The 24,062-nt window shown below is 38.1% G+C and overlaps 2 protein-coding genes and 16 non-coding genes across 18 annotated transcripts; all 18 read right to left on the reverse strand.

Annotated features, from left to right (window-relative positions):
* Window positions 1-1,327: 1,327 nt before the first annotated feature.
* TRNAV-CAC (transfer RNA valine (anticodon CAC)) lies at window positions 1,328-1,401 on the reverse strand. The gene has a single exon. It is a non-coding gene; the product is annotated as a tRNA-Val (tRNA).
* Window positions 1,402-1,963: 562 nt separating this feature from the next.
* On the reverse strand, window positions 1,964-2,037 carry TRNAV-CAC (transfer RNA valine (anticodon CAC)). Its single transcript has one exon. It is a non-coding gene; the product is annotated as a tRNA-Val (tRNA).
* Window positions 2,038-3,984: 1,947 nt separating this feature from the next.
* Window positions 3,985-4,058, reverse strand: TRNAV-CAC (transfer RNA valine (anticodon CAC)). The gene has a single exon. It is a non-coding gene; the product is annotated as a tRNA-Val (tRNA).
* Window positions 4,059-4,620: 562 nt separating this feature from the next.
* On the reverse strand, window positions 4,621-4,694 carry TRNAV-CAC (transfer RNA valine (anticodon CAC)). The gene has a single exon. It is a non-coding gene; the product is annotated as a tRNA-Val (tRNA).
* Window positions 4,695-5,415: 721 nt separating this feature from the next.
* TRNAV-CAC (transfer RNA valine (anticodon CAC)) lies at window positions 5,416-5,489 on the reverse strand. The gene has a single exon. It is a non-coding gene; the product is annotated as a tRNA-Val (tRNA).
* Window positions 5,490-5,733: 244 nt separating this feature from the next.
* On the reverse strand, window positions 5,734-5,807 carry TRNAV-CAC (transfer RNA valine (anticodon CAC)). Its single transcript has one exon. It is a non-coding gene; the product is annotated as a tRNA-Val (tRNA).
* Window positions 5,808-6,369: 562 nt separating this feature from the next.
* Window positions 6,370-6,443, reverse strand: TRNAV-CAC (transfer RNA valine (anticodon CAC)). Its single transcript has one exon. It is a non-coding gene; the product is annotated as a tRNA-Val (tRNA).
* A 520-nt stretch (window positions 6,444-6,963) lies between these two features.
* On the reverse strand, window positions 6,964-7,037 carry TRNAV-CAC (transfer RNA valine (anticodon CAC)). The gene has a single exon. It is a non-coding gene; the product is annotated as a tRNA-Val (tRNA).
* A 1,353-nt stretch (window positions 7,038-8,390) lies between these two features.
* TRNAV-CAC (transfer RNA valine (anticodon CAC)) lies at window positions 8,391-8,464 on the reverse strand. The gene has a single exon. It is a non-coding gene; the product is annotated as a tRNA-Val (tRNA).
* A 562-nt stretch (window positions 8,465-9,026) lies between these two features.
* Window positions 9,027-9,100, reverse strand: TRNAV-CAC (transfer RNA valine (anticodon CAC)). Its single transcript has one exon. It is a non-coding gene; the product is annotated as a tRNA-Val (tRNA).
* Window positions 9,101-9,185: 85 nt separating this feature from the next.
* On the reverse strand, window positions 9,186-9,259 carry TRNAV-CAC (transfer RNA valine (anticodon CAC)). Its single transcript has one exon. It is a non-coding gene; the product is annotated as a tRNA-Val (tRNA).
* Window positions 9,260-9,503: 244 nt separating this feature from the next.
* Window positions 9,504-9,577, reverse strand: TRNAV-CAC (transfer RNA valine (anticodon CAC)). Its single transcript has one exon. It is a non-coding gene; the product is annotated as a tRNA-Val (tRNA).
* Window positions 9,578-10,299: 722 nt separating this feature from the next.
* Window positions 10,300-10,373, reverse strand: TRNAV-CAC (transfer RNA valine (anticodon CAC)). Its single transcript has one exon. It is a non-coding gene; the product is annotated as a tRNA-Val (tRNA).
* A 560-nt stretch (window positions 10,374-10,933) lies between these two features.
* On the reverse strand, window positions 10,934-11,007 carry TRNAV-CAC (transfer RNA valine (anticodon CAC)). The gene has a single exon. It is a non-coding gene; the product is annotated as a tRNA-Val (tRNA).
* Window positions 11,008-11,092: 85 nt separating this feature from the next.
* Window positions 11,093-11,166, reverse strand: TRNAV-CAC (transfer RNA valine (anticodon CAC)). Its single transcript has one exon. It is a non-coding gene; the product is annotated as a tRNA-Val (tRNA).
* A 1,453-nt stretch (window positions 11,167-12,619) lies between these two features.
* On the reverse strand, window positions 12,620-12,693 carry TRNAV-CAC (transfer RNA valine (anticodon CAC)). Its single transcript has one exon. It is a non-coding gene; the product is annotated as a tRNA-Val (tRNA).
* A 1,879-nt stretch (window positions 12,694-14,572) lies between these two features.
* Window positions 14,573-15,216, reverse strand: LOC111798843 (protein GLUTAMINE DUMPER 5-like). Its single transcript, XM_023682188.2, has one exon. The coding sequence runs from the start codon at window positions 15,146-15,148 to the stop codon at window positions 14,693-14,695; it is 456 nt and encodes a 151-aa protein (XP_023537956.2). The 5' UTR covers window positions 15,149-15,216; the 3' UTR covers window positions 14,573-14,692.
* A 1,143-nt stretch (window positions 15,217-16,359) lies between these two features.
* On the reverse strand, window positions 16,360-22,406 carry LOC111799130 (diacylglycerol kinase 7). Its single transcript, XM_023682539.2, has 12 exons — window positions 21,715-22,406; window positions 21,365-21,487; window positions 21,160-21,297; window positions 20,987-21,072; window positions 20,083-20,170; window positions 19,682-19,757; window positions 19,023-19,105; window positions 18,463-18,533; window positions 18,262-18,339; window positions 17,723-17,810; window positions 16,838-16,954; window positions 16,360-16,761 (listed from the first exon to the last, which is right to left on the reverse strand). The coding sequence occupies exons 1-12, from the start codon at window positions 22,081-22,083 to the stop codon at window positions 16,603-16,605; spliced, it is 1,476 nt and encodes a 491-aa protein (XP_023538307.1). The 5' UTR covers window positions 22,084-22,406; the 3' UTR covers window positions 16,360-16,602.
* Between the last annotated feature and the right edge of the window lie 1,656 nt (window positions 22,407-24,062).

Here is a 24,062-nt window from a genome sequence, read left to right on the forward strand (position 1 = left end):
TCGAATCAACAGTGAAAACGTTGTTCAGGAAAAAGTAAAAACATAATTTTAAAAATGTCTGAGCCCTGGTTCGAACTGGGGACCTCTAGTGTGTGAGACTAGCGTGATAACCAACTACACCACCCAGACAAGCTCAGAAACCAAAATAATGATTTGAACTCGAATCAACAGTGAAAACGTTGTTCAGGAAAAAGTAAAAACATAATTTTAAAAATGTCTGAGCCCAGGTTCGAACTGGGGACCTCTAGTGTGTGAGACTAGCGTGATAACCAACTACACCACCAAGACAAGCTCAGAAACTAAAATAATGATTTGAACTCGAATCAACAGTGAAAACGTTGTTCAGGAAAAAGTAAAAACATAATTTTAAAAATGTCTGAGCCGAGGTTTAAACTAGGGACCTGTAGTGTGTGAGACTTGCGTGATAACCAACTACACCACCAAGACAAGCTCAGAAACCAAAATAACGATTTGAACTCGAATCAACAGTGAAAACGTTGTTCAGGAAAAAGTAAAAACATAATTTTAAAAATGTCTGAGCCCAGGTTCGAACTGGGGACCTCTAGTCTGTGAGACTAGCGTGATAACCAACTACAGCACCCAGAAAAGCTCAGAAACCAAAATAATGATTTGAAGTCGAATCAACATTGAAAACGTTGTTAAGGAAAAAGTAAAAACATAATTTTAAAAATGTCTGAGCCCACGTTCAAACTAGGGACCTGTAGTGTGTGAGACTAGCATGATAACTAACTACACCACCAAGACAAGCTCAGAAACCAAAATAACGATTTGAACTCGAATCAACAGTGAAAACGTTGTTCAGGAAAAAGTAAAAACATAATTTTAAAAATGTCTGAGCCCAGGTTCAAACTAGGGACCTGTAGTGTGTGAGACTAGCGTGATAACCAACTACACCACCAAGACAAGCTCAGAAACAAAAATAACGATTTGAACTCGAATCAGTAGTGAAAACGTTGTTCAGGAAAAAGTAAAAACATAATTTTAAAAATGTCTGAGCCCAGGTTCGAACTGGGGACCTCTAGTGTGTGAGACTAGCGTGATAACCAACTACACAACCCAAACAAGCTCAGAAACCAAAATAATGATTTGAACTCGAATCAACAGTGAAAACGTTGTTCAGGAAAAAGTAAAAACATAATTTTAAAAATGTCTGAGCCAAGGTTTGAACTGGAGACCTCTAGTGTGTGAGACTAGCGTGATAACCAACTACACCACCAAGACAAGCTCAGAAACCAAAATAAGAATTTGAACTCGAATCAACAGTGAAAACGTTTTTCAGGAAAAAGTAAAAACATAATTTTAAAAATGTTTGAGCCCAGGTTCGAACTGGGGACCTCTAGTGTGTGAGACTAGCGTGATAACCAACTACACCACCCAGACAAGCTCAAAAACCAAAATAATGATTTGAATTCGAATCAACAGTGAAAACGTTGTTCAGGAAAAAGTAAAAACATAATTTTAAAAATGTCTGAGCCCACGTTCAAACTAGGGACCTGTAGTGTGTGAGACTAGCATGATAACCAACTACACCACCAAGACAAGCTCAGAAACCAAAATAACGATTTGAACTCGAATCAACAGTGAAAACGTTGTTCAGGAAAAAGTAAAAACATAATTTTAAAAATGTCTGAGCCCAAGTTCAAACTAGGGACTTGTAGTGTGTGAGACTAGCGTGATAACCAACTACACCACCAAGACAAGCTCAGAAACTAAAATAATGATTTGAACTCGAATCAATAGTGAAAACGTTGTTCAGGAAAAAGTAAAAACATAATTTTAAAAATGTCTGAGCCGAGGTTCAAACTAGGGACCTGTAGTGTGTGAGACTTGCGTGATAACCAACTACACCACCAAGACAAGCTCAAAAACCAAAATAACGATTTGAACTCGAATCAAAAGTGAAAACGTTTTTCAGGAAAAAGTAAAAACATAATTTTAAAAATGTCTGAGCCCAGGTTCGAACTGGGGACCTCTAGTGTGTGAGACTAGCGTGATAACCGACTACACCACCTAGACAAGCTCAGAAACCAAAATAATGATTTGAACTCGAATCAACAGTGAAAACGTTGTTCAGGAAAAAGTAAAAACATAATTTTAAAAATGTCTGAGCCCAAGTTCGAAATGAGGACCTCTAGTGTATGAGAAGCGTGATAACCAACTACACCACCCAGACAAGCTCAGAAACCAAAATAACGATTTGAACTCGAATCAACAGTGAAAACGTTTTTCAGTTCAAACTGGAGACCTCTAGTGTGTGAGACTAGCGTGATAACCAACTACACCACCCAGACAAGCTCAGAAACCAAAATAATGATTTGGACTCGAATCAACAGTGAAAACGTTGTTCAGGAAAAAGTAAAAACATAATTTTAAAAAATGTCTGAGTCGAGGTTCAAACTAGGGACCTGTAGTGTGTGAGACTTGCGTGATAACCAACTACACCACTAAGACAAGCTCAAAAACCAAAATAACGATTTGAACTCGAATCAAAAGTGAAAACGTTTTTAAGGAAAAAGTAAAAACATAATTTTAAAAATGTCTGAGCCCAGGTTCAAACTAGGGACCTGTAGTGTGTGAGACTTGCGTGATAACCAACTACACCACTAAGACAAGCTCAAAAACCAAAATAACGATTTGAACTCGAATCAACAGTGAAAACGTTGTTCAGGAAAAAGTAAAAACATAATTTTAAAAATGTCTGAGCCCAAGTTCGAAATGAGGACCTCTAGTGTATGAGAAGCGTGATAACCAACTACACCACCAAGACAAGCTCAGAAACCAAAATAACGATTTGAACTCGAATCAACAGTGAAAACGTTTTTCAGGAAAAAGTAAAAACATAATTTTAAAAATGTTTGAGCCCAGGTTCGAACTGGGGACCTCTAGTGTGTGAGACTAGCGTGATAACAAACTACACCACCCAGACAAGCTCAAAAACCAAAATAATGATTTGAATTCGAATCAACAGTGAAAACGTTGTTCAGGAAAAAGTAAAAACATAATTTTAAAAATGTCTGAGCCGAGGTTCAAACTAGGGACCTGTAGTGTGTGAGACTTGCGTGATAACCAACTACACCACCTAGACAAGCTCAGAAACCAAAATAACGATTTGAACTCGAATCAACAGTGAAAACGTTGTTCAGGAAAAAGTAAAAACATAATTTTAAAAATGTCTGAGCCCAAGTTCGAAATGAGGACCTCTAGTGTATGAGAAGCGTGATAACCAACTACACCACCAAGACAAGCTCAGAAACCAAAATAACGATTTGAACTCGAATCAACAGTGAAAACGTTTTTCAGGAAAAAGTAAAAACATAATTTTAAAAATGTTTGAGCCCAGGTTCGAACTGGGGACCTCTAGTGTGTGAGACTAGCGTGATAACAAACTACACCACCCAGACAAGCTCAAAAACCAAAATAATGATTTGAATTCGAATCAACAGTGAAAACGTTGTTCAGGAAAAAGTAAAAACATAATTTTAAAAATGTCTGAGCCGAGGTTCAAACTAGGGACCTGTAGTGTGTGAGACTTGCGTGATAACCAACTACACCACCTAGACAAGCTCAGAAACCAAAATAACGATTTGAACTCGAATCAACAGTGAAAACGTTGTTCAGGAAAAAGTAAAAACATAATTTTAAAAATGTCTGAGCCCAGGTTAGAACTGGGGACCTCTAGTGTGTGAGACTAGCGTGATAACCAACTACACCACCCAAACAAGCTCAGAAACCAAAATAATGATTTGAACTCGAATCAACAGTGAAAACGTTGTTCAGGAAAAAGTAAAAACATAATTTTAAAAATGTCTGAGCCAAGGTTTGAACTGGAGACCTCTAGTGTGTGAGACTAGCGTGATAACCAACTACACCACCAAGACAAGCTCAGAAACCAAAATAAGAATTTGAACTCGAATCAACAGTGAAAACGTTTTTCAGGAAAAAGTAAAAACATAATTTTAAAAATGTTTGAGCCCAGGTTCGAACTGGGGACCTCTAGTGTGTGAGACTAGCGTGATAACCAACTACACCACCCAGACAAGCTCAAAAACCAAAATAATGATTTGAATTCGAATCAACAGTGAAAACGTTGTTCAGGAAAAAGTAAAAACATAATTTTAAAAATGTCTGAGCCCACGTTCAAACTAGGGACCTGTAGTGTGTGAGACTAGCATGATAACCAACTACACCACCAAGACAAGCTCAGAAACCAAAATAACGATTTGAACTCGAATCAACAGTGAAAACGTTGTTCAGGAAAAAGTAAAAACATAATTTTAAAAATGTCTGAGCCCAAGTTCAAACTAGGGACTTGTAGTGTGTGAGACTAGCGTGATAACCAACTACACCACCAAGACAAGCTCAGAAACCAAAATAATGATTTGAACTCGAATCAACAGTGAAAACGTTGTTCAGGAAAAAGTAAAAACATAATTTTAAAAATGTCTGAGCCGAGATTCAAACTAGGGACCTGTAGTGTGTGAGACTTGCGTGATAACCAACTACACCACCTAGACAAGCTCAGAAACCAAAATAACGATTTGAACTCGAATCAACAGTGAAAACGTTGTTCATGAAAAAGTAAAAACATAATTTTAAAAATGTCTGAGCCCAGGTTCGAACTGGGGACCTCTAGTGTGTGAGACTAGCGTGATAACCAACTACACCACCCAGACAAGCTCAGAAACTAAAATAATGATTTGAACTCGAATCAACAGTGAAAACGTTGTTCAGGAAAAAGTAAAAACATAATTTTAAAAATGTCTGAGCCGAGGTTTAAACTAGGGACCTGTAGTGTGTGAGACTTGCGTGATAACCAACTACACCACCAAGACAAGCTCAGAAACCAAAATAACGATTTGAACTCGAATCAACAGTGAAAACGTTGTTCAGGAAAAAGTAAAAACATAATTTTAAAAATGTCTGAGCCCAGGTTCGAACTGGGGACCTCTAGTCTGTGAGACTAGCGTGATAACCAACTACAGCACCCAGAAAAGCTCAGAAACCAAAATAATGATTTGAAGTCGAATCAACATTGAAAACGTTGTTAAGGAAAAAGTAAAAACATAATTTTAAAAATGTCTGAGCCCACGTTCAAACTAGGGACCTGTAGTGTGTGAGACTAGCATGATAACTAACTACACCACCAAGACAAGCTCAGAAACCAAAATAACGATTTGAACTCGAATCAACAGTGAAAACGTTGTTCAGGAAAAAGTAAAAACATAATTTTAAAAATGTCTGAGCCCAGGTTCAAACTAGGGACCTGTAGTGTGTGAGACTAGCGTGATAACCAACTACACCACCAAGACAAGCTCAGAAACAAAAATAACGATTTGAACTCGAATCAGTAGTGAAAACGTTGTTCAGGAAAAAGTAAAAACATAATTTTAAAAATGTCTGAGCCCAGGTTCGAACTGGGGACCTCTAGTGTGTGAGACTAGCGTGATAACCAACTACACCACCCAAACAAGCTCAGAAACCAAAATAATGATTTGAACTCGAATCAACAGTGAAAACGTTGTTCAGGAAAAAGTAAAAACATAATTTTAAAAATGTCTGAGCCAAGGTTTGAACTGGAGACCTCTAGTGTGTGAGACTAGCGTGATAACCAACTACACCACCAAGACAAGCTCAGAAACCAAAATAAGAATTTGAACTCGAATCAACAGTGAAAACGTTTTTCAGGAAAAAGTAAAAACATAATTTTAAAAATGTTTGAGCCCAGGTTCGAACTGGGGACCTCTAGTGTGTGAGACTAGCGTGATAACCAACTACACCACCCAGACAAGCTCAAAAACCAAAATAATGATTTGAATTCGAATCAACAGTGAAAACGTTGTTCAGGAAAAAGTAAAAACATAATTTTAAAAATGTCTGAGCCCACGTTCAAACTAGGGACCTGTAGTGTGTGAGACTAGCATGATAACCAACTACACCACCAAGACAAGCTCAAAAACCAAAATAACGATTTGAACTCGAATCAACAGTGAAAACGTTGTTCAGGAAAAAGTAAAAACATAATTTTAAAAATGTCTGAGCCCAAGTTCAAACTAGGGACTTGTAGTGTGTGAGACTAGCGTGATAACCAACTACACCACCAAGACAAGCTCAGAAACTAAAATAATGATTTGAACTCGAATCAATAGTGAAAACGTTGTTCAGGAAAAAGTAAAAACATAATTTTAAAAATGTCTGAGCCGAGGTTCAAACTAGGGACCTGTAGTGTGTGAGACTTGCGTGATAACCAACTACACCACCAAGACAAGCTCAAAAACCAAAATAACGATTTGAACTCGAATCAAAAGTGAAAACGTTTTTCAGGAAAAAGTAAAAACATAATTTTAAAAATGTCTGAGCCCAGGTTCGAACTGGGGACCTCTAGTGTGTGAGACTAGCGTGATAACCGACTACACCACCTAGACAAGCTCAGAAACCAAAATAATGATTTGAACTCGAATCAACAGTGAAAACGTTGTTCAGGAAAAAGTAAAAACATAATTTTAAAAATGTCTGAGCCCAAGTTCGAAATGAGGACCTCTAGTGTATGAGAAGCGTGATAACCAACTACACCACCCAGACAAGCTCAGAAACCAAAATAACGATTTGAACTCGAATCAACAGTGAAAACGTTTTTCAGTTCAAACTGGAGACCTCTAGTGTGTGAGACTAGCGTGATAACCAACTACACCACCCAGACAAGCTCAGAAACCAAAATAATGATTTGGACTCGAATCAACAGTGAAAACGTTGTTCAGGAAAAAGTAAAAACATAATTTTAAAAAATGTCTGAGTCGAGGTTCAAACTAGGGACCTGTAGTGTGTGAGACTTGCGTGATAACCAACTACACCACTAAGACAAGCTCAAAAACCAAAATAACGATTTGAACTCGAATCAAAAGTGAAAACGTTTTTAAGGAAAAAGTAAAAACATAATTTTAAAAATGTCTGAGCCCAGGTTCGAACTGGGGACCTCTAGTGTGTGAGACTAGCGTGATAACCAACTACACCACCCAGACAAGCTCAGAAACCAAAAAAATGATTTGAACTCGAATCAACAGTGAAAACGTTGTTCAGGAAAAAGTAAAAACATAATTTTAAAAATGTCTGAGCCCAAGTTCGAAATGAGGACCTCTAGTGTATGAGAAGCGTGATAACCAACTACACCACCAAGACAAGCTCAGAAACCAAAATAACGATTTGAACTCGAATCAACAGTGAAAACGTTTTTCAGGAAAAAGTAAAAACATAATTTTAAAAATGTTTGAGCCCAGGTTCGAACTGGGGACCTCTAGTGTGTGAGACTAGCGTGATAACAAACTACACCACCCAGACAAGCTCAAAAACCAAAATAATGATTTGAATTCGAATCAACAGTGAAAACGTTGTTCAGGAAAAAGTAAAAACATAATTTTAAAAATGTCTGAGCCGAGGTTCAAACTAGGGACCTGTAGTGTGTGAGACTTGCGTGATAACCAACTACACCACCTAGACAAGCTCAGAAACCAAAATAACGATTTGAACTCGAATCAACAGTGAAAACGTTGTTCAGGAAAAAGTAAAAACATAATTTTAAAAATGTCTGAGCCCAAGTTCGAAATGAGGACCTCTAGTGTATGAGAAGCGTGATAACCAACTACACCACCAAGACAAGCTCAGAAACCAAAATAACGATTTGAACTCGAATCAACAGTGAAATCGTTTTTCAGGAAAAAGTAAAAACATAATTTTAAAAATGTTTGAGCCCAGGTTCGAACTGGGGACCTCTAGTGTGTGAGACTAGCGTGATAACAAACTACACCACCCAGACAAGCTCAAAAACCAAAATAATGATTTGAATTCGAATCAACAGTGAAAACGTTGTTCAGGAAAAAGTAAAAACATAATTTTAAAAATGTCTGAGCCGAGGTTCAAACTAGGGACCTGTAGTGTGTGAGACTTGCGTGATAACCAACTACACCACCTAGACAAGCTCAGAAACCAAAATAACGATTTGAACTCGAATCAACAGTGAAAACGTTGTTCAGGAAAAAGTAAAAACATAATTTTAAAAATGTCTGAGCCCAGGTTAGAACTGGGGACCTCTAGTGTGTGAGACTAGCGTGATAACCAACTACACCACCCAAACAAGCTCAGAAACCAAAATAATGATTTGAACTCGAATCAACAGTGAAAACGTTGTTCAGGAAAAAGTAAAAACATAATTTTAAAAATGTCTGAGCCAAGGTTTGAACTGGAGACCTCTAGTGTGTGAGACTAGCGTGATAACCAACTACACCACCAAGACAAGCTCAGAAACCAAAATAAGAATTTGAACTCGAATCAACAGTGAAAACGTTTTTCAGGAAAAAGTAAAAACATAATTTTAAAAATGTTTGAGCCCAGGTTCGAACTGGGGACCTCTAGTGTGTGAGACTAGCGTGATAACCAACTACACCACCCAGACAAGCTCAAAAACCAAAATAATGATTTGAATTCGAATCAACAGTGAAAACGTTGTTCAGGAAAAAGTAAAAACATAATTTTAAAAATGTCTGAGCCCACGTTCAAACTAGGGACCTGTAGTGTGTGAGACTAGCATGATAACCAACTACACCACCAAGACAAGCTCAGAAACCAAAATAACGATTTGAACTCGAATCAACAGTGAAAACGTTGTTCAGGAAAAGGTAAAAACATAATTTTAAAAATGTCTGAGCCCAAGTTCAAACTAGGGACTTGTAGTGTGTGAGACTAGCGTGATAACCAACTACACCACCAAGACAAGCTCAGAAACCAAAATAATGATTTGAACTCGAATCAACAGTGAAAACGTTGTTCAGGAAAAAGTAAAAACATAATTTTAAAAATGTCTGAGCCGAGGTTCAAACTAGGGACCTGTAGTGTGTGAGACTTGCGTGATAACCAACTACACCACCTAGACAAGCTCAGAAACCAAAATAACGATTTGAACTCGAATCAACAGTGAAAACGTTGTTCATGAAAAAGTAAAAACATAATTTTAAAAATGTCTGAGCCCAGGTTCGAACTGGGGACCTCTAGTGTGTGAGACTAGCGTGATAACCAACTACACCACCCAGACAAGCTCAGAAACCAAAATAACGATTTGAACTCGAATCAACAGTGAAAACGTTGTTCAGAAAAAACTAAAAACATAATTTTAAAAATGTCTGAGCCCAGGTTCGAACTGGGGACCTCTAGTGTGTGAGACTAGCGTGATAACCAACTACACCACCCAGACAAGCTCAGAAACCAAAATAATGATTTGAACTCGAATCAACAGTGAAAACGTTGTTCAGGAAAAAGTAAAAACATAATTTTAAAAATGTCTGAGCCGAGGTTCAAACTAGGGACCTGTAGTGTGTGAGACTTGCGTGATAACCAACTACACCACCTAGACAAGCTCAGAAACCAAAATAACGATTTGAACTCGAATCAACAGTGAAAACGTTGTTCAGGAAAAAGTAAAAACATAATTTTAAAAATGTCCGAGCCCAGGTTCGAACTGGGGACCTCTAGTGTGTGAGACTAGCGTGATAACCAACTACACCACCCAGACAAGCTCAGAAACCAAAATAATGATTTGAACTCGAATCAAGAGTGAAAACGTTGTTCAGGAAAAAGTAAAAACATAATTTTAAAAATGTCTGAGCCGAGGTTCAAACTGGGGACCTCTAGTGTGTGAGACCAGCGTGATAACCAACTACACCACCCAGACAAGCTCAAAAACCAAAATAATGATTTGAATTCGAATCAACAGTGAAAACGTTGTTCAGGAAAAAGTAAAAACATAATTTTAAAAATGTCTGAGCCCACGTTCAAACTAGGGACCTGTAGTGTGTGAGACTAGCATGATAACCAACTACACCACCAAGACAAGCTCAGAAACCAAAATAACGATTTGAACTCGAATCAACAGTGAAAACGTTGTTCAGGAAAAAGTAAAAACATAATTTTAAAAATGTCTGAGCCCAAGTTCAAACTAGGGACTTGTAGTGTGTGAGACTAGCGTGATAACCAACTACACCACCAAGACAAGCTCAGAAACCAAAATAATGATTTGAACTCGAATCAACAGTGAAAACGTTGTTCAGGAAAAAGTAAAAACATAATTTTAAAAATGTCTGAGCCGAGGTTCAAACTAGGGACCTGTAGTGTGTGAGACTTGCGTGATAACCAACTACACCACCTAGACAAGCTCAGAAACCAAAATAACGATTTGAACTCGAATCAACAGTGAAAACGTTGTTCAGGAAAAAAGTAAAAACATAATTTTAAAAATGTCTGAGCCCAGGTTCGAACTGGGGACCTCTAGTGTGTGAGACTAGCGTGATAACCAACTACACCACCCAGACAAGCTCAGAAACCAAAAAAATGATTTGAACTCGAATCAACAGTGAAAACGTTGTTCAGGAAAAAGTAAAAACATAATTTTAAAAATGTCTGAGCCCAAGTTCGAAATGAGGACCTCTAGTGTATGAGAAGCGTGATAACCAACTACACCACCAAGACAAGCTCAGAAACCAAAATAACGATTTGAACTCGAATCAACAGTGAAAACGTTGTTCAGGAAAAAGTAAAAACATAATTTTAAAAATGTCTGAGCCCAAGTTCAAACTAGGGACTTGTAGTGTGTGAGACTAGCGTGATAACCAACTACACCACCAAGACAAGCTCAGAAACCAAAATAATGATTTGAACTCGAATCAACAGTGAAAACGTTGTTCAGGAAAAAGTAAAAACATAATTTTAAAAATGTCTGAGCCGAGATTCAAACTAGGGACCTGTAGTGTGTGAGACTTGCGTGATAACCAACTACACCACCTAGACAAGCTCAGAAACCAAAATAACGAATTGAACTCGAATCAACAGTGAAAACGTTGTTCATGAAAAAGTAAAAACATAATTTTAAAAATGTCTGAGCCCAGGTTCGAACTGGGGACCTCTAGTGTGTGAGACTAGCGTGATAACCAACTACACCACCCAGACAAGCTCAGAAACCAAAATAACGATTTGAACTCGAATCAACAGTGAAAACGTTGTTCAGGAAAAACTAAAAACATAATTTTAAAAATGTCTGAGCCCAGGTTCGAACTGGGGACCTCTAGTGTGTGAGACTAGCGTGATAACCAACTACACCACCCAGACAAGCTCAGAAACCAAAATAATGATTTGAATTCGAATCAACAGTGAAAACGTTGTTCAGGAAAAAGTAAAAACATAATTTTAAAAATGTCTGAGCCGAGGTTCAAACTAGGGACCTGTAGTGTGTGAGACTTGCGTGATAACCAACTACACCACCTAGACAAGCTCAGAAACCAAAATAACGATTTGAACTCGAATCAACAGTGAAAACGTTGTTCAGGAAAAAGTAAAAACATAATTTTAAAAATGTCTGAGCCCAGGTTCGAACTGGGGACCTCTAGTGTGTGAGACTAGCGTGATAACCAAGTACACCACCTAGACAAGCTAAGAAACCAAAATAACGATTTGAAGTCGAATCAACAGTGAAAGTAAAAACATAATTTTGTTAAGGAAAAAGTAAAAACATAATTTGAAAATGTCTGAGCTCAGGTTCTAACTGGGGACCTCTAGTGTTCTAATTGGGAACCTCTAGTGTTTGAGACTAGCGTGATAACAAACTACACCACCCAGACAAGCTGAGAAACCAAAATAACGATTTGAAGTCGAATCAACAGTGAAAATACGGGGACCTCTAGTGTGTGAGACTAGCGTGATAACCAACTACACCACCCAGACAAGCTGAGAAACCAAAATAACGATTTGAAGTCGAATCAACAGTGAAAGTAAAAACATAATTTTGTTAAGGAAAAAGTAAAAACATAATTTTAAAATGTCTGAGCTCAGGTTCTAACTGGGGACCTCTAGTGTTCTAATTGGGAACCTCTAGTGTTTGAGACTAGCGTGATAACAAACTACACCACCCAGACAAGCTGAGAAACCAAAATAACGATTTGAAGTCGAATCAACAGTGAAAATACGGGGACCTCTAGTGTGTGAGACTAGCGTGATAACCAACTACACCACCCAGACAAGCTGAGAAACCAAAATAACGATTTGAAGTCGAATCAACAGTGAAAGTAAAAACATAATTTTGTTAAGGAAAAAGTAAAAACATAATTTTAAAATGTCTGAGCTCAGGTTCTAACTGGGGACCTCTAGTGTTCTAATTGGGAACCTCTAGTGTTTGAGACTAGCGTGATAACAAACTACACCACCCAGATAAAAACATAATTTTAAAAATGTCTTAAGCCCAAGTTGAACTCGAATCAACAGTCAAAACGTTGTTCAGGAAAAAGTAAAAACACAATTTTAAAAATGTCTAAGCCCAAGTTTGAACAACTAGGGACCTCTAGTGTGTGAGACTAGCATGATAACCAACTACACCACCTAGACAAACTGAGATTTTAAAATAACAATTTGATTAACAACGAAAAAACCTCTAGTGTGTGAGACTAGCATGATAACCAACTACACCACCTAGACAAACTGAGATTTTAAAATAACAATTTGATTAACAACGAAAAAGTAAAAACATAATTTGATTAACAACGAAAAAGTAAAAACATAATTTTAAAAATGTTTGAGCCCAGGTTTGAACTAGGGACCTCTAGTGTGTGAGACTAGCGTGATAACCAACTACACCACCCAAACAAGCTGAGAAATCAAAATAACGATTTGAACTCGAATCAACCGTGAAAATGTTGTTTCATAATTTTAAAAATGTCTGAGCCCAAGTTTGGGCTGGGGACCTCTAGTGTGTAAGACTAGCTTGATAACCAACTACACTACCTAGACAAGGTGAGATTTCAAAATAACGAGTTGAACTCGAATCAACCTAAGGAAAAAGTAAAAACATAATTTAAGTAAAAAACATAATTTAAATAATGTCTATGTTAAGAAAAAGTAAAAATTAGAATAGTGTGAGTGTGATTGCCTAATCCCACTTGATTGCTTCTCTTTTTTAGTATGGACTATATGAACCTTAAATTTCTCCCTACCAAATTTCCCCACTGTGCCATATCTTTTTCCAAACATATTTTGAGATGCAGGGAGAAAGGCAATGCCATAATTCCTTTGTTAAATCCAAAGTGGGCGTTTTCTTTAAACTTCCACGTTCCATGTCGGGATGGAGATTCAAACCAGCAATTTAAAGGGAAGGTATAAATATCTTTCGAGCTAAACAACTCGGTGTTAAATTTTATAACTAAGCGTTTCACCACAAGTAAATGGTGTGAGAAAGTTCGGTATTTATAATCAAATAAATCCAGTATATGAAAATAGTAATAAATGAAAAGATACTTGTGGAAAGACAGTCTTATAATAAAATATCAAATATGATATATATGGTAAACTATAATTTAGTACTAAATATCCTTAACACCCTCCACAAGCTGAGCGTCGGATTTGAACGATCGTGAAGCTTGGATCTGAAAAATTCAAAGAGATGCCGAGAGATTTTTTGTGAAGATGTCAACAACCTGGTTCGGAAGAGGCGTAGATAAACACTTTCTTAGCCATCGAAAACTGCAAAGAGATCGTTGCTCAGCGGTGATGCTGCTTTGGCTTCGGTGAGAATATGTCTTAACCCATGAAGAGGGATTCTCACTCAACGACGATGTTGCCTTGACTCCGGTGAGAATATGTCTAACCCAAGTAGAAGGGGAAACCAAGAGCAAGGGATAAAGACAATGTTGAAGCCGGAAGAGTCGCCACAATGGGCGAAGGAGCCAATTTTGGCTAGAAGGGTGGCGGCGACTTGGTTGACGAAGAGGTCAGTGCGGCTCCCAAATTCCAAAGGTAAATCTCTGCAAAAGGTCGATGTGCTTATCAAGATTCCGTATATTTTCGAAGAGAACGCTGATAAGGATCCTAAGATTAGGGTTTCTGTGAAGGATGAAGGGTTGATTGGGAAGAAAATGAGAGAGACTATGTTGGCTAAAGAAAACTGATTTTGTTGGAGAAGGTGAGGTTGTAGGTAAGAGTATGGTGAAGGGTGATTTGGAGGTCAAAAGGGTGGGGCCGAAGAGTAATCAATCGACTCCGCATGTCGCAGTCATGGCGACTACCCCTACAGCGTCAAAGTCAGCAGTGGTGGTGGAGAAGAACAGTAGAGGATTTCAGAAGCCATTGAAAAGAAAGTATCCCACGGATTATTTTTTATTAAAGAATCTCTTTTTAGTTTCTTTAGAACAATCACGAGATTCTCGAGAAGAAATATGAGGTGCTGCTTCCAATAACAACATGATACGGGGTGGAGGTCTCATTTATGGAACAAATCAATACGTTTCAAAAAGAAAGATTAGAACATCAGTCTCATCGATCTCATAAGTATCATACTAAATCTCATCAACTGAATCACTTTTTTGAGAAATACAAAACGAAATTCAACCCGGGCGTAACTCACTCTCTAGGGAATAGAAGTTCAAAATCTCTATTAACCCGAGCGTAGCTGGTGTGTACTTTTAATCGGGGACAAAAATTGGAACCCTCCCGTTTCACGATTATTAAACTAAACGACCGAAAAAAAACGTGAAAAATACTTTATATTTGCACATAAGTTCTTTCAACAATTTAATGAAAATAAAAATCAACATACAAATAGGATTCAAAGATCAACAATCAAGGGAAAAACATGGATTAAATTACATATTTACCCCAAAGAAAACAACGAGCTTGTGAGACCCATCTGCAACTGATCAGCACCACCATGCTCCGCCGCCGTGGCCTTCATTTCACGGCTGCACGTAACTTTACTACAATCTAAACCCAGCGACATGGGAGTGGCTATGAAACTTGGGTTAACTTCTCCCGCCATTATTACCAACATCTTGTCCTGAAACACCGTGGGTGGCGGCGGATTCCGGCCATCTCCGCCCTTGCCATGAGCAGACTCCATGTCGGCGGCTCGAGCAGCACCGGCGTGGCCGTTCAATACAGATGCAGAAACGTTCCAGCAATATGAGCAGGCAATGATCAAGAGGGCAATGGCAATAAGACTTGAAACGGCGGCGAGGGCGCCGAATAAGTACGGCACCGGCGTATGCCACAGCGTGGTGGGTGAGGGTGTCTCCATGGTGATAAAAGATTCTCTGCTGGCTGCAGCCATGGCTGTTCTTCTTATCTTAGGTATGTGAGTTTGTTGTTTGTTTCCAAAGCTTTTTGTTGGAAGAAAAAGTATTGCAATGATAGAGACCGAACTATCAATCGATATCGATACATTTTAAAGGATCAAATAGATAAAAGTATGAATGATAGTAATCGAACTATCGACCTTTAAAATGGTAATGGGGAGCCACACGATAGATATCCTATACTATTCTACAAAAAATACATATAAGATAAATAATCCCAACTCTCCTTAGACCGAACCTTTAGAATGGTAATTAATGTTTTATTCACATAGCTGCATTTGAATTGACGTACAAACCTGATCTTTTTTAGTTCAACAATTGCAATGATGAGACCAAACTATTGATCTTTAGAATGGCAATGATGAGACCAAAATATTGACCTTTAGAATGGTCATTGATGTCTTATTTACTGAGTTACGTTCAAACCAAACTATCGACCTTTAGAATGGTGAGTTATGTTCAAACCAAACTATCGACCTTTAGAATAGTAATTGATGTCTTATTCATTGACCTACGCTCAAATTAACGTACAAACCTAATTTTTATTTTTTTTTTAGTTCAACCGCCTTTAGAACGATAATTGATATCTTATTCACTAAGCTACATAAAATGAACGATAATTGATATCTTATTCACTAAGCTACATAGAATGAACGATAATTGATATCTTATTCACTAAGCTACATAGAATGAACGATAATTGATATCTTATTCACTAAGCTACATAGAATGAACGATAATTGATATCTTATTCACTAAGCTACATAGAATGAACGATAATTGATATCTTATTCACTAAGCTATATCACTAAGCTATATTCAAATGGATGTAAAACCTAATCTTTTTTCATTCAACAATTGCAATGATGAGACCGAACTATTAACCTTTAGAATGGTAATTTATGTCTTATTCACTAAAATGTGTTCGAATTGATGAACAAACCTAAAGAACCACTAGAACTAGAAGGAAATGAGTACAAGAAATGAATTAAGTATACAAAATGGTGGGGATTATTTAGTTCAAGGGAATTCTATGTGCATTGGATCTTTCCAAATGAGTGTTTTCTAAACCATATTTTTGGAAAGATAGTCATCATAACAACTACAAGTTGTTTTGTGGTGGAGGAACTTATTAGATATTCAAGAACTCGAACACAACACTTCAAAGATGGGTTAAACACAAACCTGAAAACTAAGAACGATACGTATATGACATTTATAATGAATTTAAACTTACTTTTAAGAAAAAGTATTTTTAAGTATAACATTCGCTCTATAAGAAATTTTAGAGAGAAAAAAGAATAATATTAAAATTTACAGTCGGAGAAGATGACGGTGGACGGACGGACGGACGGACAGATGGCTTTACATTAATGGTTAATCCTAAAAGGAATGAATGAGCAGTAGGGGATGAAGAATGGAGGTGAAATTATTCTCCATTGATCATAAGTGATTGGGAAGGTACCCTTTTGATTTCAACATAAGTCAAACATTCTCTGCTCATGGGTTGCTTCCATGGCTCTCCATCCATCTGCAGAAATGCGTGTTTCCATTCTCCACCTCGAAGTTCAAACCGAATTGCTGCGGCCTGCAACCCCACAATTTTTACCAACGTTTTTCAATTTGTAGCAATTTGATGAATGAATCAAACACAATTTCATTACCTGAACTATGTGTTTGGCTGAGATGACCTCTCCCATAACAAGTGATGCATGCCATCCTTGCTTTAGGCCAAACACTTCTAGAAGCCCATCATCAACATGTGCCTCGACAAATCCTCTCTGAAATTATAATGAAATGTTTCTAACGTAAATGAGAAGAAAAGAGTTGTTTTAAAAAATCTTGAGGGTAACCCCGAAAGGGAAAGTCCAAAGATGACAATATCTGCTAGCGGTGGGCTTGGGCCGTTAGAAATGGTATTAGAGTCAGACACCAGGCGATTTGCCAGCGAGGAGGCTGAGTCTCGAAGGGGGTGGACATGAGGCGATGTGTTAGCAAGAGCACTGGGCCCCGAAGAGGGGTGGATTTGGTGGGGGTCTCACATCGATTGGAGAAAGGAACAAGTGTCAGCGAGGACGCTGAGCCCCGAAGGGGGGTGGATTTGGTGTGGGTCTCACATCGATTAAAAAAAGGAACGAGTGCCAACGAGGACACTGAGCCTCGGTGGATTGTGAGATCCCACATCGGTTGGGGAGGAGAACGACACACCCTTTATACGGGTGTGGAAATCTCCCCCTAGCGTGTTTTAAAAATCTTGAGGGGAACCCTAAAAGGGAAAGCCCAAAAAGGATAATATCTGCTAATGGTGGGCTTGGACGAGAAAGGTTTGGGTATTCATTTACAGCAGCAAGAGAGACTAGATAACTCCTGTTCCTTAGGAATCGCAATAAAAATGGCCAAGCTATAAGCAAATTGCCAAAACTAGTGCAATAAACAGAAATTATATCCTGTCAAATGTAATTGGGCTAGAATCCAGTTAAAAAAAACAATTAGAAATCTGGGTGATATGTGCAGATACGAAACGTTTCATCATGTAAAGAGAAATGTACCCTTTCCATGTACTCTGGCGTAAGATTTCCCCATGGATGTCTCCCACTACCATAGTTGTTGAGATTCAACGCAACCAGAGATCTTACGCTGCACAAAATAATTCAAGTTAAATGCCTAAAGCAAAAACCATTCAGGCAAGAGAGCTGATTTGACCGAGCAGACTAGATGAACGAGATTGATTTAAAGCGAAAGCGCTGCACCAACTTGCATACAAGATTGATATATGGATTGGGGAGTAGGGTTCCAAACCTTGTTAGTCTCCCCTTTCTCTAATAATAAGATAAATTTGGGGAGCGAAAACCGCCTTCCTTCGAATTCAAACTCAAACTTAAACAGACTTTAATCCCAACAAAATGGGTCCTGGCTACATATTTCCTATACTAAAACATTTCCCCTGTTAATCACTATCATATTCATTTCAAAGAAACAGTTGAATACACAAAATTCTGTTTATTTCAACAACAATACGATATTGGATGCATGAACTCAAAAATACCATTACAAATGCAAGTTAAGCCAAGCAAAGAGCGCATGATACCTCGAGGGGATTAAAACCTCCTCCCAATCGGAACAATTGACCTTTTTGACATGCATCCTTAGGATGTGTTTAAGGCCCCTACAACCAGAAAATTTTCTTAGAAACTCTGTTTAGCAAATACAAACCTACTTGTTTTCTATATTTGAAAAACTCATATCCAAATCACAAAGCAACAATCCCAAACGGTGTAGAATATCTAACCTTAAACTCGGATCACTAATGCAAGGCGTGAAGAACCAGCCCTGACTACAACTATAGCCAGAATAAATCAGCTGTAATAGGAGATCTCTATCAGTTGAATTCATCCTTACGTTTCAATAAAAACCATTGAACATATTTAAGAGATCAACTTAAGTCCTGGTGCATTATCATTCCCCAAAAAATTTCAGAGTTACCACAATTTTGCATTCTCAAAAGGCTTTTTCAGTTTTGATTGATAAAGAATAACCTCCCTCACCTCATCCACCCTGATTTTCCTTTCACCCCATAGGAATGAAGGACCAACATCCCTCCAGATTTTCCAGGAGACTCCACCTTATACTTTCGATGCACAAAGATTTTACTACCCTCGTATCCACAGATGTTGCGTTCGTTCTAGTTTGGATGTGTTGATCTCATTCATTCTATATAGAAGGCTTTGTTTTTATATTAGTATTCAAAATTAATTGTTTGTCGGTTTAATTCATAAAATAAAGTGAATAAAGGAAACTTGCAGCAAAGTACTCCAAATTTCTAAATAACTTTAAAGTTCAAAGCCCAACCTTGTTAGAAATTGGACCTTGTGCGAGGTAAGGTTTTTCATCCCGTAGTTGGTGGAAGCCATAAGCAACTTGAGCATCCATTCCTGCATGAACAAAATAAAAAAACCTACTTACAAACAAGTGATCAAACAATCAAATGAAGATCATTAAATGATTGCATTTTTTGTAACCATGCGATATGAAAATAAACAAAATGCACCCCTGTTAAACTAACAAATAAAATTGCACCTGCGATCTAAAGCTAACTCCCTTGACTGAGAGAGATAGAGAGATATATCCACAAGGTGCATTTATTTAGATTTGCAAACCACATTAGTACAATACTGCATTTCAATTCCAACCAAATTTGTCAAAGCATACATTATCCTTTCAAAAAAAACAAAATTGAGCTAATATTGCTTGAAGCTAGAAAGTTTTTACTGCAACTACTTAAAATTTAGTCTGCCTAAAAACCTCTTCAATATTCACAAAGAACCAATATCTGCGTACTAACCTCTTTGATTTTGACCGTAGAATCAAGTTCAACATACATACTCTTTTATATTGACACTTGCGTAAATGGCAGAATTAACTTCAAATTTTCAGGTAAATAATGTTTCTTCAGTATTTATCATTCATGAGAGTGTCATTGGCTATTTAAATGTAAACGCCTAATATACCTATGCTGAAGTAATTATAAAATACTCCTTCGTGGAAGTAGGCTTTCTCTGGCAATGACTCCTCAATTTCCAAGCTCTGCGGCCACAAAAATAAATTTAAAAAAAAAAAAAAAAAAAAAAAAAAAAAAAACACTTCTACCTCTGAGATACAAATCTTTGTTGTCACAAGATATTTGGAAAAGAAAGATGCAGCATTTTAAAGATTAGCACTTATATTTTTGCTTGTTCGCTAACCACTAAATGTACAAGGGATGACAGAAAGAAAGATGAGATAAATTAAAGGGTAGTGTTGAATGATCAAAAGAAAAATGGATGAACGATTAAAGGGCAGTGTCATCCAGAGTGTTTTCATTCAGCTAGACTATGAAAGTATTAAAAAAAAGTTGAAAAAGTGCACAAACCTCATCAAGAGCATGGACTTCCGTAGGTTTCATGCAATGTGGTAATTTCACGATTTTAGTAGATGGGGTTGCTAGAGTAACATGCCAACTGCATCACAAGATTCAGATTTATGAAGGGCCATAATTAGTTTCACTGATGCGTTCACTATGCAGAGGCACCAAGCACTCTTAGCCACTGCATTTACAGAGAACTATACTACCAAAACATTCACATTTACAAACCTAAACCCGCAATCACCAACACACCATACCTGTATCGGCCCAAGCCCACCGCTAGCCGATATTGTCTTTTGGGCTTTCTATTTTGGCCTTCCCCTCAAGATTTTTAAAACGCTTCTGCTAGGGAGAGGTTTCAACACCCTTATAAAGGGTGTTTCTTCTCCTACCCAAGACGTGGGATCTCACAATCCACCCCCTTCAGGGCCCAGCGTCCTCGTTAGCACTCGTTCCTTTCTCCCATCGACGTGGGACCACCACCAAATCCATCCCCTTCGAGGCCCAACATCCTTATCCTTATCCTTATCCTTACTGGCACACCGCCTCATGTCTACCCCCTTCGGGGAACAACCTCCTCGCTGGCACATCGCTCGGTGTCTAGCTCTGATACCATTTGTAACGGCCCAGGCCCACCGCTAGCAAATATGGTCCTCTTTCGACTTTACATTTCGGGCTTCCCCTCAAATCTTTTGAAACTAAAACACGTCAGGCCCCTCAAAGTTTTTAAAACTAATACGCCTCTGCTAGGGAGAGGTTTCAACACTCTTAGAAAGGGTGCTTCGTTCTCTTCCCCAACCAATGTGGGACCTCACAATGCCACCCTTATAAAGGGTGCTTCGTTCTCCTCCCCAACCAATGTGTGATCTCACAAAGCCATACTTATGCTTAAAACGAAGAAAAACAGTACCTATCCAATCTACGAATCTGACCAGTGGTTGCCCTGTCAAGGGATCTTTTGATGGCTGACTTCCAAGCAAAAGGAAAAGAACCACCCTGAAACGAGCATTCAATCCTACAGCTCATGACATTATCAGATATGTAAATATGATATGAATTTTCATGAGAAATAAGAGAACTCACCCAGCCAAAGGTTCTAGATAAGTCATTGCCAGTACCAAGAGGAATTATTCCTACTGGTGGAACGGGCAGCCGCCCGCTTTTCTCGAGGTCTAAAAGACAACCAAGAACCCAACCAACAGTGCCATCACCTCCAGCAACCTGTGGATAAATCAGTTAGTTTTTCACCATAACCAAAATTCATATAGCTTCAGATCTTTAATCATACCATGACCCTCATCTTCTCACGGATCTCTTTAGCACAAGCATCACCAAGCCCAGCCAATAACTCGAGGCATCTCAATCCATACCGGACAAATTCATGGGGCTTCACATCTGTTAGGTCAAAAACCTTCACAGAAATTATGGACCAACGTTTAGAACCATTAGCTATGGAGATTTCAATCACTGACTAGACATTATTGATCTCAACAAGAACAACACATCCAACTCTCCGAATCAAATTTTGATTAACAACATTTTACAAATCCTAGGTTTGTATGAACACGCATCGTTGAACAGCATTAAACAAAATTGAAAAGCAAGAGAGGGAGGGGAAAGTTTCGGAAATGTATGGACCTGTTCTTCGCTAATTAGCATCTGGAGCCTCTCCTTAAGCAAGGGACCATGGCGACCACCACTTCGGGGATTAATGAACACAACCATCGGCGAATCAGGCGGACCATCGTTAATCTCTGGAACAACGGAGGATCCGGAGATAGATCTAGCACCAGGCAACCAGGTCTCTCCGGCGCCAGGGTCCTGAAGCCGAATGGAATCTCGCATAGCATAACGAAGGTATTGCGGCATCCGGAGCTGCTTCCGCAACTCATCCTTGTCGATTTTGATCCCCGTGAATCCACATCCCTTGAACGAGTCCACCACCGAAGATTGAGCCGCGATTCGAGTTGTTGAATCGCCTTCGCCTCCCGACGTTGGCGAATCCATCACTTTCCCTCCCTCTCCTCTCTCTTTTTCCTTCACAGAATCACGAAGTGTTGGATTAGTCTCTTGTTCCTCTGGATAAATACATAAGGACTTGGCGATCGAGTGAAGAAATCAAATCAAACACATTCCGGCGAAGTCACAAGAGACAGAGAGAGAGAGAGGAAAAAAAAAAAAAAAAAAAAAAAAACAAGAGAGAGAGAGAGAGAGATGAAAGGAAGAATTGATGAGAGATGATTGGGAATTTGATGTGTGGAATTTCGAATTTAATGCCCATTGACGGCGGAACCTCCGGTGGGATTTACAAATTTCCTTCCCTCAAACGTCCGGCCACGCACTCTGGCAGACAGTTATACCCTTTCCCGTTCACTTGGTTGTTTACTTTTATGTCCTCCAATCGTCGCCGTCCACGTGGACTTCACGCCACTCTTGCTCCTCCGTAGATTTTTTTTTTTTATTATTTTCTATATATTTTTAACGCTAAATTAATAAAAATATTTATAAATTTTATTTTGGACATTAACAAAAATATTTTTAAAAAATTATTATTATTAATATATGGACGAAAATCATGTATGATACTTTACCGATTATCTTTAAATTTTGTTTTTTTTTCGAAAAGAAAAAAAAAACAATAAAATGACTAAAATATAATTTTATTTTTTTTTATAGCTAAAAACAGTTCCACTTTTATTGGATTTGATTTTTTTTTTTTTTTTTTTGTCGGAACTTTATTTCTTTTAATTTTGGTTGAGACCATTTCTTCTAATTAATATATCAGATATTACATTTTAAAACTTTATAAATTTTACTAAAATTAGTGTTTTAAATTTTATAAAATTTTATAAAATTTATATATTTATTTATTTTACATTTTTTAATTGGCAATTGAAATTCAAAATTCAAAATTCATTTTTTTTTTTTTTTTTTTTTTTTTTTGTGTGTGGAAATTATGATGTTTAACTAGCTAATATATATTTTGTGATGTCTAAGGTTGGTTGGATGGAGAAAACAACTAGTGTGGAAACCTTACCAGTTTTAAAGCCTTGAGGGTAGTCCGAAGGAGAAAATCTGAAGAGGATAATATCTACTAGCGGTGGATCTGGGGCGTTACAAATGGTATTAGAGCCAGACACCGAACGATGTACCAGCTTTTTCGCTGTTCCTCGAAGGGAGGTAGACACGAGGCGGTGTGCCAGTAAGGACGATGGCCCCGAAGGGAGTGGATTTGGTGGCGATCCCACATCGATTGGAGAAAGGAACAAGTGCCAGCGAGTGAGGACGCTGGCCCCCGAAGGGGGGTGGATTGTGATGTCCCAACATTGGTTGGGGAGGCGAACAAAAACACCATGGGCCTAGTAAGGATGATGGCCCCGAAGGGAGTGGATTTGGTGGCGGTCCCACATCGATTGGAGAAAGGAACAAGTGCCAGCGAGTGAGGACGCTGGCCCCCGAATGGGGGTGGATTGTGATGTCCCAACATTGGTTGGGGAGCCGAACAAAAACACCATGGGCCTCGAAGGGGGTGGATTGTATGTCCACGTTGGTTAGGGAGGAGAACAAAACAAGGCTCCCCAAGTTTGTCCTAAATTTGCTCTTGGGAATTTGATCTAAGGACCCTATTAGAGAATAAGACATTTAGATAAGAAATCACCTCAAAAGGAAGCAATCCAACAACCTCAAAGCGATAAGAAATAACCTCAAGGGAAAGTAAGATTCAGATTATTTTGTTCATCAAATATCTTAATGCAAGAATACTTGTTCGAGATTCAAATCATTCTACAAACAAATCAATCTAAAAATATAACCCTAAACTACATAAAATACCTTTGGAATAAAATTAAAAATATAAAAACGAAAGGGGTAAAATTGGTAAATGAAATTCTCGAATTATTTTATTTACCAATCATTGAATTCGAGAATTTTAATGATTGGGCCAATCATTAAAATTCTCGAATTCAATGATTATTTGATGAGAATAA

The sequence above is a fragment of the Cucurbita pepo genome, chromosome 7 (assembly GCF_057944985.1).
Source record: "Cucurbita pepo subsp. pepo isolate OVF chromosome 7, ASM5794498v1, whole genome shotgun sequence".
Lineage (NCBI taxonomy): Eukaryota > Viridiplantae > Streptophyta > Magnoliopsida > Cucurbitales > Cucurbitaceae > Cucurbita > Cucurbita pepo.